This window comes from Hippocampus guttulatus, chromosome 3, assembly GCF_054856545.1.
Source record: "Hippocampus guttulatus isolate MCC_2025c chromosome 3, RoL_Hgut_1.0, whole genome shotgun sequence".
Taxonomy (NCBI): domain Eukaryota; kingdom Metazoa; phylum Chordata; class Actinopteri; order Syngnathiformes; family Syngnathidae; genus Hippocampus; species Hippocampus guttulatus.
The window spans coordinates 20996470-21008964 of record NC_141263.1 but is presented as its reverse complement, the minus strand read 5'-3'; the positions used below and the strand labels follow the sequence as shown (position 1 = coordinate 21008964).

At 41.8% G+C, this 12495-nt stretch overlaps 1 protein-coding gene across 1 annotated transcript in view; it reads right to left on the bottom strand.

The window, feature by feature from the left end:
* Window positions 1-12495, bottom strand: part of nptnb (neuroplastin b) — a 33012-nt gene that overhangs the window by 1173 nt on the left and 19344 nt on the right. The window contains exons 5-8 of the mRNA XM_086107387.1: window positions 8028-8161; window positions 7671-7944; window positions 1741-1762; window positions 49-122 (exon numbers count right to left, since the gene is read on the bottom strand). Coding sequence (XP_085963513.1) covers window positions 62-122; window positions 1741-1762; window positions 7671-7944; window positions 8028-8161 — 491 coding nt within the window. The 3' untranslated portion in view covers window positions 49-61. The remainder of the gene's footprint in view (window positions 1-48; window positions 123-1740; window positions 1763-7670; window positions 7945-8027; window positions 8162-12495) is intronic.

The window sequence follows — 12495 nt, the reverse complement described above, 5'->3', positions numbered from 1 at the left end:
CGTTCTATATTTAGCACCCGGCATCACTCCCAACAGTCAGTGTCTTACATGAGTCGATTGCTTATTTTGTGGTTCTGTGACGGACGTTTTTGTCTTTGTGGTTGTTCGTAGAATTGGTTTTCCTGGGAAAGAAGTAGGTAGGGTTTAGAAAACACGAAGGTTTGAAAAAAAAAGTCTAATCACATTATGAATGAGTGTGTTTTCAGAAACAATGGCCAATGTTTTTGTTTTTTTGATTCAACTGGAGATAGTGGAAGGATGTTTGGCATTTAAAAAACTGTTTAAATCATGCTACTTAGCAGGAAACTTGTAGAAAAAATGTGGTCAGGCTCCATGCTGAGAGATGATTTTTCAATGCAGCTGTTTTGGTTTGCCACAGAGTTCAAATGGGCATTCGTTAATTGTATAATGTTTACGTGTCAGCTATCAAGTCGATGAATGAAACTCATTTTTTTCTTCTTGATGTGGAAAGTGGCATTTAAAGCAAAATAATGTGTACACAAAGGACTGCTCGGCATAAATGCAGTGTACCGACAACAAATGAGACAGATTGGGCAGCCCCTAGCATACCACTTTGCGGCATGACTACGTCAGATAATATTGAATCATGTAAGTTGCCGTCTGTTTAATATTCCGGAGAGAACTTGTTTCGAACACACACAAATTCATCTGAGCGATTTTGTGTGCTGCTGCTGTTTTCGTTTGCAGCAGAGGGACAGCGGTGTCTAATTGAAAGTGGTGTTTAACTTAACGTAAGCAAATATCTAAAGGGACCTTAACATGCTAAATCAACTGGGGTTTTTTTTTTTTGGCCATGCTAAAATGCTAATCCCTCACCAAAAACACCCTTAAAGCGGTGTTTTCCTCCATTTAACCACCTCTAAGTATTTCTGCTCATTACTCTTCTTGAAGCAACAGCTCTGCCCAATCAAAGAAAAAGACTGGGTCCTCACTTTTCTACATCACAAAGTGAGGAGCCACCCCCATACTGCCCCTGCAGACTAAACACGTGCTTTCCCAGTTTCTCAGAGCAGCCGACACTTTCATTTTTGAACCGGAGTTGAGGAGAATTGGCTCTTTTCACACACTGAGTCCCATTCCCTTGAAAGGGAGGTCTCCATTTGCCAAAGTGGAGCGTCTCTACTTTCCCGGCCCGACGTTTCGGGGATGGCGGATTTAGGCAACCGTAGATCGACTTCGGACGCCACAGAGTAACGACAATGAGCTGTTGACATCGATGGGCGGCCAAATGATTGACCATAAGCTCGGAGTGGTGTGGGTCTGTTTAGAGTGCAGTAATGGAAAAGCCGCACAAGTCTGCCTGGTGATAAGTACTCTTTGGTGGGTGGTGCGCAATGCAACCAGCTTTAGGACGACTTCATGAAAGGGGAGAGGCCGCGTTTTAGTGAAGTCGGAGACTTACTTCCGGGTTCGAAAAATAGCCACTAAAATGAACTGGCAGGATGTGGCCGGCCGGCTGGCCGCATAAGGAACTTGTTTCGATGTGGTAAGACTCCACATTTTAATTCATCCAAGAAACTATTTAAGTACTTTTGGTGTTGCAGTTTTGGTGATCAAGTGTGCTCAGTAGTTGTCCGCATATTAACCTCACTTGTCAATTACAGTTACTAGTGTTTATTTTCTTCAGGATGACCTGAGCAGGCTCATTGGGTTCCGGCATCTAGTTGAGGAAAGGCCACTGTTTAAGAAAATACGACGTGTGTCAATGTGTTGACTTACATTGGTCCAACTGGCTCATCATCTGACGGGGAGAACAGGGAATGAAAAACAAACATAAAATACAAAGGTCATAGAAGAAAGTCAACCACATCAACTTTGTGCAGGTAACTATTTCACTGAGGCATTAAAAAAAAAGAAGAAGAAGGAAAAAACAGACTTAGAAATGCTCCAAAGTTACTCAATATAGGCCACCGAATTATTCAAGCGTGACCGTTTGCTGAGAGAACAGATTGCTTTGGATGCTGGTGTGACATAGCCGTGCACTCGTGATGAGCTCTCAAGTCAGCAGCCTTCTATGCACAAACTGTTTCAAATTAAAAGGATACATTTGAAAATGAGGCTTCTTGGAAGGCTGTAAAGCTGCACAACTATATTAGCGTGGTAAAATGGCTGGCGGTGACATCATGTTTAAGTAGTGGAATGCTATAACTCTGCAATGGACCCTTTAAGCTTCCACAAATCAAATTTTAACCCTTGGGGTTGCTATTCATTTTCAGACTGAGCATAAGTGTCGGCTTTCAGATGGCTCATTTGAAACCGCCTTTTAATTACAGCCAGCAATATCACAATGATTGTTTTGAAAAGACCCCCCCCCCAAAAAAAAACATTTCACAAATGAGCCATTGTGACCGATTTGGCACGATAACACGGATCTTTTTTGAGCTTCCAGCAGCATCATAGTGGTTTTATGATTTCCCTACAGCACGACGCAGTGAGAATGTCCACATTTACGGCAGATTTTTAATTCATTCATAATAGCACACCGATTTTTTTTCATACGTTATTTCAATCAGCAGTGCATTATTGTATTGTCCTGTAATTTCAATATCTCATTGAGAAACATCCTAGAAAATAGAACTCTCGTGTCAAGCCACGTTTCCACCAAGGGTACAATTTAAATCAATAAAACAGTTGAGGCTTTTGGTTCCAGCGTGAAATAGTGAAAGCTGTGTTAGCCACACAAGTAAAACAATTATTTCAAAAAAAGACAACAAATGGTGTGGTACAATGCTGTGTACTAGAAAACAAGAGTCTTGGTAATCTTCAGGTGTTGTTTGTTTTTTTCCCCATTCTGTTAATTCTATTGTAACATCAATGTAGACCGCGTTTTTCTGTCAATCAATCATTGTTAACAACACGTACGACTGTGGACCACACCCCAACAAAAGAATATAGCAATCTCCTTCCTATTTGCGCTTCCGTATATCAATAACTCTCGGGTTCAGCTTCACCTTGGGCAACGCTTTCACCGTCCCCACACTCCAACCACTCTGCCCTCTCCAAACATTTTCTTGATCACCAAAATCCCTCCTCAAGTTCTTCCATAAATAGCTATGGAATAGGAATGCTATATGTATAACCAAAAATGGTCCTTTTAAGGTATTCCGTGTTTTCTTTTGTGTCGGTTAGTCACTTGAGGCAGTGTTTTATCGGTCGAACTGCACTTCAATTAAATCGTCCAAAATCGCATTTGTAGACAAAAGTTAGATGCGGTCTGAGCGGGCATAAGTTTAGAACGACTCTCTGCCACTATTATCAGGTGTGCGAGCGCGATTCAAATAAAACGCCCTTGCAACCCCAGAACACCCCAGCGTGGTGCAGTGCGGTCTGCCAAATTCCTTTCCAGGCGTGACAAGTCTTGCACCAGCATGAAAATCAATATGCGGCAGTTTTTACGCTTGTGCGCAGCTGCACTGTCTGCCAAAATAGAGTCCTAAGTGTCAACGATGGAAAGTTGAGTTACTGAAGGTCCACGCATCAATTTCCTCCAATCTGAAAGGAGATTTTAAACCGAATCGCTTCATTTAGTATATTTATGTAAGACACAAGAGCACATTTCTTCAAAATCTCAAGTACCGAACCGAACCTTACAACTTGGTGGAAACGAGGCATATCGTTCCATATGGTACCCCGGACGAGGCGTTTGGCATACAGATACAAACGTGTCACCGGGTAAGTAAACAGCCACATGCAGTTCCAAAGTCGCAGATCGGCAGCGTTAGAGCAGCATTCCATGGCGTTAATATGAAGCGGAGTAGTACAGCAGTCATTGTTGTTAGTCATGAATCATGGCGCTGCGATCAATTGCAGCGGGACGTCTTTCTGCATATGCCTACGTTTTCTCACCTATGCATACGCCACACAAGCTGTGTTTACTATACAGCCTCTGCAAGCACATGACAAATCGCAGATTTTTACTGTGTGACAGTCGTAACAAGACGATCGCTTTTGTTCACCATGCATGCGATTTTGCCAATGATACTTTTTGGCGGGGGTTGTTGTTTCGTTTTGCAAAAGAAACGATCACACAGTAAAAATCCCAAGCAACTAGATTTGAAACACAGGGTATAAATGCGAGCCTCTGCCTCAGAGCCCTTGACTGTGGAGCATGGGAGGTGTTCAAATGCAGCGAGTCCTAATGCTCGCAGACAGGGGGCCAAAACCGGCGGGAATCTGGGATGCCAAAAGGAGATTTTAGAGAGGCTGTGCCTCGTGAGCTGAGAGTCCTCACTGCTGATTTGAATGGCATAAACATAGCAAATATAATCCACCTTAATCGCTTCATTTTTCCGGTGGATGAAACCAACTGGAGGCCATGCGCACACTTTACTCGAGCTGTGCATGCACTGATGCGCGCCGATGTTTTATTTGACCAAAGTGTTTTATTGTTGCTTTGCTGTTTCTCTCAAGATGGTTGTTTACTGCAACATTGTTATTTTCGGAGAAGAAAATATTACTTAAAAATAGATCATAGATCAATCACAATTATTTTCAAGACATTGATTCCGGTTGACTATTATGAGCTGTTATTGAAAAGACAGAGAAGCTGTAACATGTTTTATACTGGTGAAATTCTTTGCTTCAAAGATTTGGAAGAATTTCCACCCCGTTTTTCTATACATTACGTTTCCACCACAAAACTCCCCATAATGTGCATTAATCAAACTAAATCCATTTCCCAATTCCTTACAGGATACATATGTCGCATTATCCAGTCTAATACTGTGGAACCTCTCAGGCTGGACACAATCTGTGGTTAACCTCCATTTTTTTTCGGATGGGAAATAATGGAGGTGTTTTCTGTTCGAAGGTCAAACTAATTATTGTGCATGCAATTTTTAGTAACATTAACAAACACCACGCAAAACGCAAAAGGGTACAATTCTAAAGCTGTTGTGTTGATCAAATTTCCTGCTTTCACATTTTGTGCCACACGTGTAAAAGTTAACCACTGTAAAACAGTAAAAGAACAACATGCTGAGGGCTATGTGGTGTAGCCACAGCATGATTTCCAATGTCTATTCCTCTTCAGGTGACTTTCTTTTGAAAGCAATGGAATTGCAAAAAATAAATACATCAAGGCTCAAAACAAACGTCTTTGTGGAGCAGTTTTGCTAATCAGTGACTTCATTTGATATTAGAATGATTGGCCAAGTATTCGAGATTTTAGAGTGTTTTCCGATTCAGAGAGGCGCCCACTTACAAAGCTTGCCCTATCTGTGGCATTTAATGTGGCTTCACCATCTTTCCTCGTCATCGCTTCGTGAGAATAATAGTTGTCAGAAATGTAGCTTATTCGGCGGTGATTACTGACTCCGCAATGTGTTTAGCCGGACTAGTGGCTAAAGGTCATTGCTAGCGACCTGGTGTGGCGGAGCTAGCACTGAGCTTGCCTCAACCACCGACGACCCGTGGTAGGTGACATGAGCGACACACGTGCATCCAGCCCACCGAAGCTTTTGTGACATCTTGGTGGTTGATTCTCAGTTTTGCTCTTTAATCTGCAAAAAATGCTAATATTGGCTCACAAACTGCGATGCGGGTCCACTTATTTTGAGCCTTGAAAATAAATCTCAAGAAAAAGCAAAACAGAAGCAGAGTAAATCTTTCGGCACGTGTGAATTTTCCCCCTAAATTATTGTGGAATTACTTATTGTAGGTCTTTCAACTCTAGAGGTTCCACTGTAGTCCCCCCCCCCCCCCAAACACTTGCATGCACAGTTGTGACCAATCCTTTTATGCTAAGTTTGCTCGCTACCCCACTTGAACTCAAACTGATATAAATACCTTTGCAGTGATGTGTTATCACTCTCCTTTTGTCAATTTACAGCTGATGAAATGTTAAGAGGAGCGCCTTCAAGTGTAGCTGAAATAAAACTGTTTCATATTCCTTCCACGTTAGCCAGAGTAAATCTTCTTTGTTTGCTTTAAAGCAAACAAAAGCATGATGTACCCCGAGGCTTTGTTTGGGCTGTATTAGCGTGTTTGGTTAGCCTGCTGTGATCCATAATGACAGCAGGGCCTGTCGCAGTTGTGTTTTAGTGGAATGGGGCTGTGATGGTATGTTGAATTATTGAAGAGGATAAAGTCACATTGGTAAAGGTTAGGCATAACCTTTGTTGACTCGCGGCTGCCTTTGGGGTTTAGAGACTTTTCAAGTGGTCACGTCCTCCTCAGGATTTGAGCTCCACCGGAAGCGTACGGCTGTTTTTAAAGGCGCATTGTGGTTGAAATATATGCAGAAACGTTATTTGAATTTCAAGTCAGTTCTCTATATTTTTTTTCTCTTAGTATTTTTTTTTTAAATTTAGCTGAATAAGAAATAATGTTCAGTCTCAGCCCGTTAAGATGGCTTCCTGAAGTGTTTTGCTGCAGGGATGTGTTAATACAAAGTTGTGTTTGCAGGCGTTGTTTACCTGCCTGTTTGCAGCGCGTCCGCCCACACTCAAAACCAGTTTGTGAGATGCAGCAACACAGAAGGCTTTAAAAATTATTGCAAGGGGAGGCATGCAAAGCCGGAGCACTCGCATAACCTAATATTACTGTATATCGTTTGACGAATATTGAATCTCCGGCGGTAGATCAAACATTAACAAACACTGAGACGGAGCCAAATTCACACTTGGAGTTTTTTGGGGCAATGGACAGTAGGCTTGTTATAAACAACTGAAAAACAAAAAGACATCTCTAGGACCATGCAGAATCTCTCACTTACCACCCATTTAGATTATGGTGCCGTTTCGAAAGGGGAAGGGAAAAATAGTCACCAATTCAGTTGCACATCTGAGTTGATATATATACATTATTAACATCATTGTTACCATGGCTGTCACTCAAAAAGGAACAACAGTTCTTCAAAAGGTTGGTTCACCTCTCATGCACCTCTCATTGCATGTGTCTCGCATGGGTATTACGTGAGGCAATACTTCCAGTTCCCGTTCGACACATTACGTCTTGACGAAAGTCACAACACATACTTCAGCAGGGTAAAAAATTGAGCATTTTCTCTCCAGTCTAAGTCAGCAAAGGCCCAATTCTCCGAAGCATTAATAACATCATAAAATTTGTCAAACTTGTTCATGCTATCATTCAAAGCTGAGAAAAAAACCATGCATGCTCTCTAAAGCGCACGTCTATGTAAGCAACTTCAAATGCATCATGTTCAATGGTGACAGATAACAGATGGACTTATAGTACACAATTCCAGTCTGATGCTAAATCTAATGACTGCCACTTGTGTGTGTTTTTACATTGCGAAAAAAACAATTGGACATGACAGCGTTTCATCATCCTATTATTATGCAAAATGGTCATGCGTTTTCCTAAAAAGTTTTTTCGATAGCTGCGAATGAAGACCTTTCATATTTTCCACTAGTCACATATGAAGAGTTCTCTTCCAAACGTGACCAACCTGAATTTGAACCTGTGCAATCAATGAATTGGCTCAGAACATGTTCACCAAAAGTTACATGACTGACATGGCAAGATGAGTCATTTTTCAATTTGGATTTTATCTCATTTAGGAAAAGAGCTCTTCATGGACAGTGTGATGTGTCGTAGATCGATTGCCCACATCGAATAATTGCTCAGTGGTTATTTCAACGTATCAGATCGCAAGTTATACCCCAGTCAGAAATGGTGTCTCTTACCATCGATAATGTCATCCGGCCTCTTGCGTTTCTCATACACGACGATGATGACGACGAGGATGATAATTTCCGCGAGCACACCGAGGAACGGCCAAAGTGGCGCAAGATGGCTTCGCACCCGTAGAATAGTGATTTCGGCAGTTGTCCCGATGGCATTGGATGCATTGCACTCGTACTTCCCGGGATCTGTGTCGATATCGAGGTTTATGATGTTCAGCTCCGTGTAGTTGTCCCGGCTTGTGATGAAGAAGCGTCCGGTGGAATTGTCGATGTCCTGAAAGGGTTCAAAGTGCTTCATTCATGTCAAAAATACATCACGTTCAAGTTTACCTTACAATGTGAAGGTAAATATCTTACAGTGGAGGAGGTCCCTTCCATTTTACGCCACGTCCAGGTGGGATGCGGATACCCGACCGACTTGCAGTAAAGCATGGCGTTTTCCCCCTCGTTTTTATTTTCACTTCGTTTATGGCCGGTGATAACAGGTTTCGCTATGATAAGAGATCAAACGAAATGGTTAGCTAAGCTCAGAGAAGATGGGACAGAAGAAGAAGAGCAAGTTATTATACAGAGTGTGATTCGGTGTCCTGGTAAACAACAACTTTAAAATAACATTGTAGACTTTCAAATGTGTACGTGACACATTGCAACTAACCAGAGCTGATAAACAAACCTTTTGTGATAAAATTTGTCCTATGCTAAAAATGTTTCATTTTTCTTGTTTCTCAATCATGGTAATGTTAGAGTGTAGATGACGAAGCAGCCAGAAATATCAAGTTAGCTCGTTCCTGCGGTTCCACTCGCTGACAGTGTCGTTCCGAAATAAAGGGTGGCTAGTTTTTTCTTTATTTTAGTTTTCTTTTACAGAGGTTAACCCTTCGATATTGTGTGACAGAAAAGTAAAAATCTTCCATTGGAAATCGACTCTATGTAAATTCAGGTCTTATTATGGTGATAGTTTGAATCTGGGACTATTTAAATGTATTTTACATGGGGGTTTTTTTGTAAGCAGATTGTGTTCTGGTTTTCAGTGTGTTTCAACTCGATGCTGTCTGTCACAGATTCTAGGCCTCGACTGTTGTTCTAACATTCCGTCCATTTTCTCTCTTAAGTGAGCTGAAGCCCAGCTGCCTTTGGAGGCGAGGCAGGGTACACCCAGGAAACCAGTTTGTCACAGGCAGTTTAACAGTATTTTTTTTCATAGCGAATTCCCCCTTTTATTTTATCTGAAAGATGGAAAACCTTTGAAAGACCTTTTGTCAAATGAGCTTTTCCCAGACAGATGTTCTGATCACGAAAATCTACCGCAATGAGTAAGATCACACTGCAATGTGGAGAAAGCAAAAAAATAAATAAAATCATGAAGAGTCATACTGAGGTCCTAAGAGAAGGGGATCGGTGAGGTATTAGCGCCTCCAGATGTTTCAATTCAAAAACTCCAGTGATTTCCACAAGCGATGCAATGTGAAATGAACAAAATAAATATGCTCTGATTAATGAACGCTGCGATGGTGTCTATTCAAAACCGGGGATAGAACAAGCCACTGAGACCGCCAAGTCACAATAGTCTGCCAATTGAACAGGTGAGACTCTTCATTTGACTCTTTTCGCTGTGAGAGGATAACCACTCTGCCGATAATCCCCCAAAATTGCAATAATTCCTTCCATGCAATTAAGCAGGATAAGACCCCGAGTGATATTTTTTTTTCTCAGCTGCACATGGATAATAGAGCAAGAGGGGGGTCGGAGCTCTTTGGTGACATCACCCCCACTCTAATTATGGAGCCCACGTGCTGCCCTGAGTAGAGGAGTGGCCAAGCTCATTTGCGCCTTATCCCTGCCTTGTATTATGTCAACGAGTGACGGCATGGAGACAACTGTCCAAAGTGGCGGCAAAGCAGCGGAAACCTCAATTTCACACTCCCGCGATTATTAAACTGTTTGTGCCAGGCGGAGATAAAGAGTGTGGACTTTGCAGGAGGGAGGGGGTCATAGCTGTCAGAGAGGAGGATATGCATTCGGCTTTCACTGGATGACTGAGAGAGATTTAAATTAAATCTTCTATTGGTAGCTTTGAATCTGATCTGCTTGTGATGATGCGCAGGACTGTCCAAAAGTCTCAGACTACCATTAGCTTTGTTGTCAAAGTGACCTTGTTCACAACAGACGTTTTGACAGACTAAATCAAATCAATCAAACAGATACAGTTAGTATCAAATGATTTCTGCTATTTCTGTTTCAGCTTTCATGGCATTTCCTTTATCTCCCCGAATCATAACAGCACCCGCTCTCTGTCTTTCTTTGAACACCAGGAAGTAGTCTACTAAGTATTGAATCAGATGGACGAACAAACGTAAGGTCGTTTCCTACCTGCGTCTATGTTAGTAATATCACGTTAGCATTTTAGCATTTCCTCCAGTCTCATTAGCCTCTTGAAATAGTAATTGACTCCTAGAAATGAAAACTGTCAAACGGCTATGGCACTTTTTTTGGTACTTTTTTATGTGCCTTTCTCTCTATATGTTAGCATACCAAATATTAGCACCTTAGAATTGTACCCATCTCGGTCGTGATATCAGCACCATGTACCAAACTGACATTAAATGTTGGTTCATATTCTTCCAGGAACCAGGATATAGCCTACTAACTAACAATCCAGAAGGACGAACAAACAAAAACTACAGTTAATGATGCCATCTGGGTACATGCTAGTATGACAATTGTTAGCATTTCATCCATACTCGTTAACCTCTTAAAATGTTACCAAACAAACACATAATGGATACGCCACAGTTGTTTGTTAGCAATCCATTTGGTAGAGGTCTGTGTTAGAATAACATTCCTGTATTTTGACGGTATAACATTGCCAAAACCACAGTTATGACTTTAGCATAGTACTATTACTGATACTGCCACGAGTAAATGTTATTATCATTCAGCGGGTTAGGGCTTTTTTTAGGTACCAAATGAGTAGTGGCAGTGAGCTTAGTATCGCAGACAATAAACTCCCGTGCTTCAACAGAGATGGCTGGGACAGGATTCACAGCCTTAATCCTACAACATCACAGAAGCCTCCATCTGTTGCCTCTAGAGCTGAGTCCTGCAAGGATGAGTGTGCCAAGGACACTGTAGGCGAGGGATCTCAGCAATCGGCTGCCAAGAAGCACAGTGCAAAGCTGGCTAGCATAACAGCGGGCTCTCTACCTAGGTCACAAATGATTGCAAACACTTCAAGAAAATTTAAAAGAGCATTTGGGGATAGTGATGTAAAGGTTATCAATCTGGCAGGAGCTTCTTCTGGCACTGATGAACATAAAGGACAAACTCAGGCACCCTGTGTCCAGTGAAAGGGACTGGCTTTCCCTCCCGGGGGACACATAGAAAGCCTCAACAGTCACAGGCCTGCAGCCACGGCGACAGCCAGGACACTTCACTTTGAACGGACACGAGTCCCGTCAGCTCTTGAGCCAGTAAAAAGCAGAACACACACACGCATACTCGTCACCCATGTTACGCAATCAGGCAGCGCTCTAAGACAACCACAGAATAAGGCAGGGCGTGCTCAGTATGCAGCCTAGCCATGCCACAGCAAATTGGCTTATGTAGCGCACGCAGGCAAGCTTCTCTTGAACAGGGTCTTCACTTGCCCTTTCTCAGGGAGGATTCCTTATTCAAAGCGACGGCTTGGCCGTCAGTTTGTGTGGTACAGCAGATGAGTTCGCCTGGTCGCTCGGCTTTTCGAGCACTGTTTACATAACCTGCTAATCGGTCCTTTGATAACCCAGTTTCCAATCGCAAGAGCGCTTCTATTTTGACAAGCGACCCTAGAAATGCCCTGCAGGAGAGCTCCGTGTTTGCATGTCTGCTGAACATTTGCGGTCGCCTGTCCATTTTGTGAAGACCGTCATCTGAGCGAAAGCCAAGAGTGACAACAGCCTCGGGAGAGCTTCCTGTCATAACCGTTGCACAGGATGGGTTCAAACATCTTTGTCAACAAGGAGTCACTTCACACAGCCTCAGGTTGTTAACTTTTCTAGGACATCTCTATCTTGCTATGGCTCAGCAGAAAATCAATGATGTCCTCTCCATCTATCCATCCGTTCATCCATTTCCTATACAACGTGACCTCATTAGCGTCACAGTTCAGTATGTCCCAAAGAGTAGTAAGGGTGGGATAGAATATTGATAGAGTCAATCTTCATTCAACACAGTTATTATGTTCAAGGGAGTAGGAAGAAGTAAAAAACTTATCTAGTCCTACCCCGTTATGTGATTGTATCTAATAAATCATTTTTATATCAATCAGAAAAGAAAAAAGTAAGAAGAAAGAAATCACCATTAAGGCTCATACTTTACCCTTAACCGTGATATTTTTACAATTTTTGGTTTGTATCGGGATTATATACTTCCACACCCTGACACTCTTGTGTCAATTTTCTCTTGTATTCATAATGGATATTTATATACCTTTCTCTATTTATCAACTTAGTTCTGATTTATCATTATATTTAATGTTTTGAATTTATCATTTTAACTCTGATTGATGTAGATTGTTTGTACTATTTTTTTGAATTTGTTTTTGAACTCAGCAAGCGATTTACTCATTTTCAGGTCCGTTTCGAGATTATTCCACAGATTAACACCTTTGATAGATACACTTCTTTGCTTGATGTTTGTTCTTGTTTTGAGTTTTTTGAATAAGTTGGTACCTCTTAAATCATAGCTGCTTTCTCGAATTTCAAAAAACTTCTGAATGTTTTGGCAGAGCAGGTGTGTTTTGTACATTAATTGGGCGATTTTAAAGTCAACCAGGTCATAAAATTTC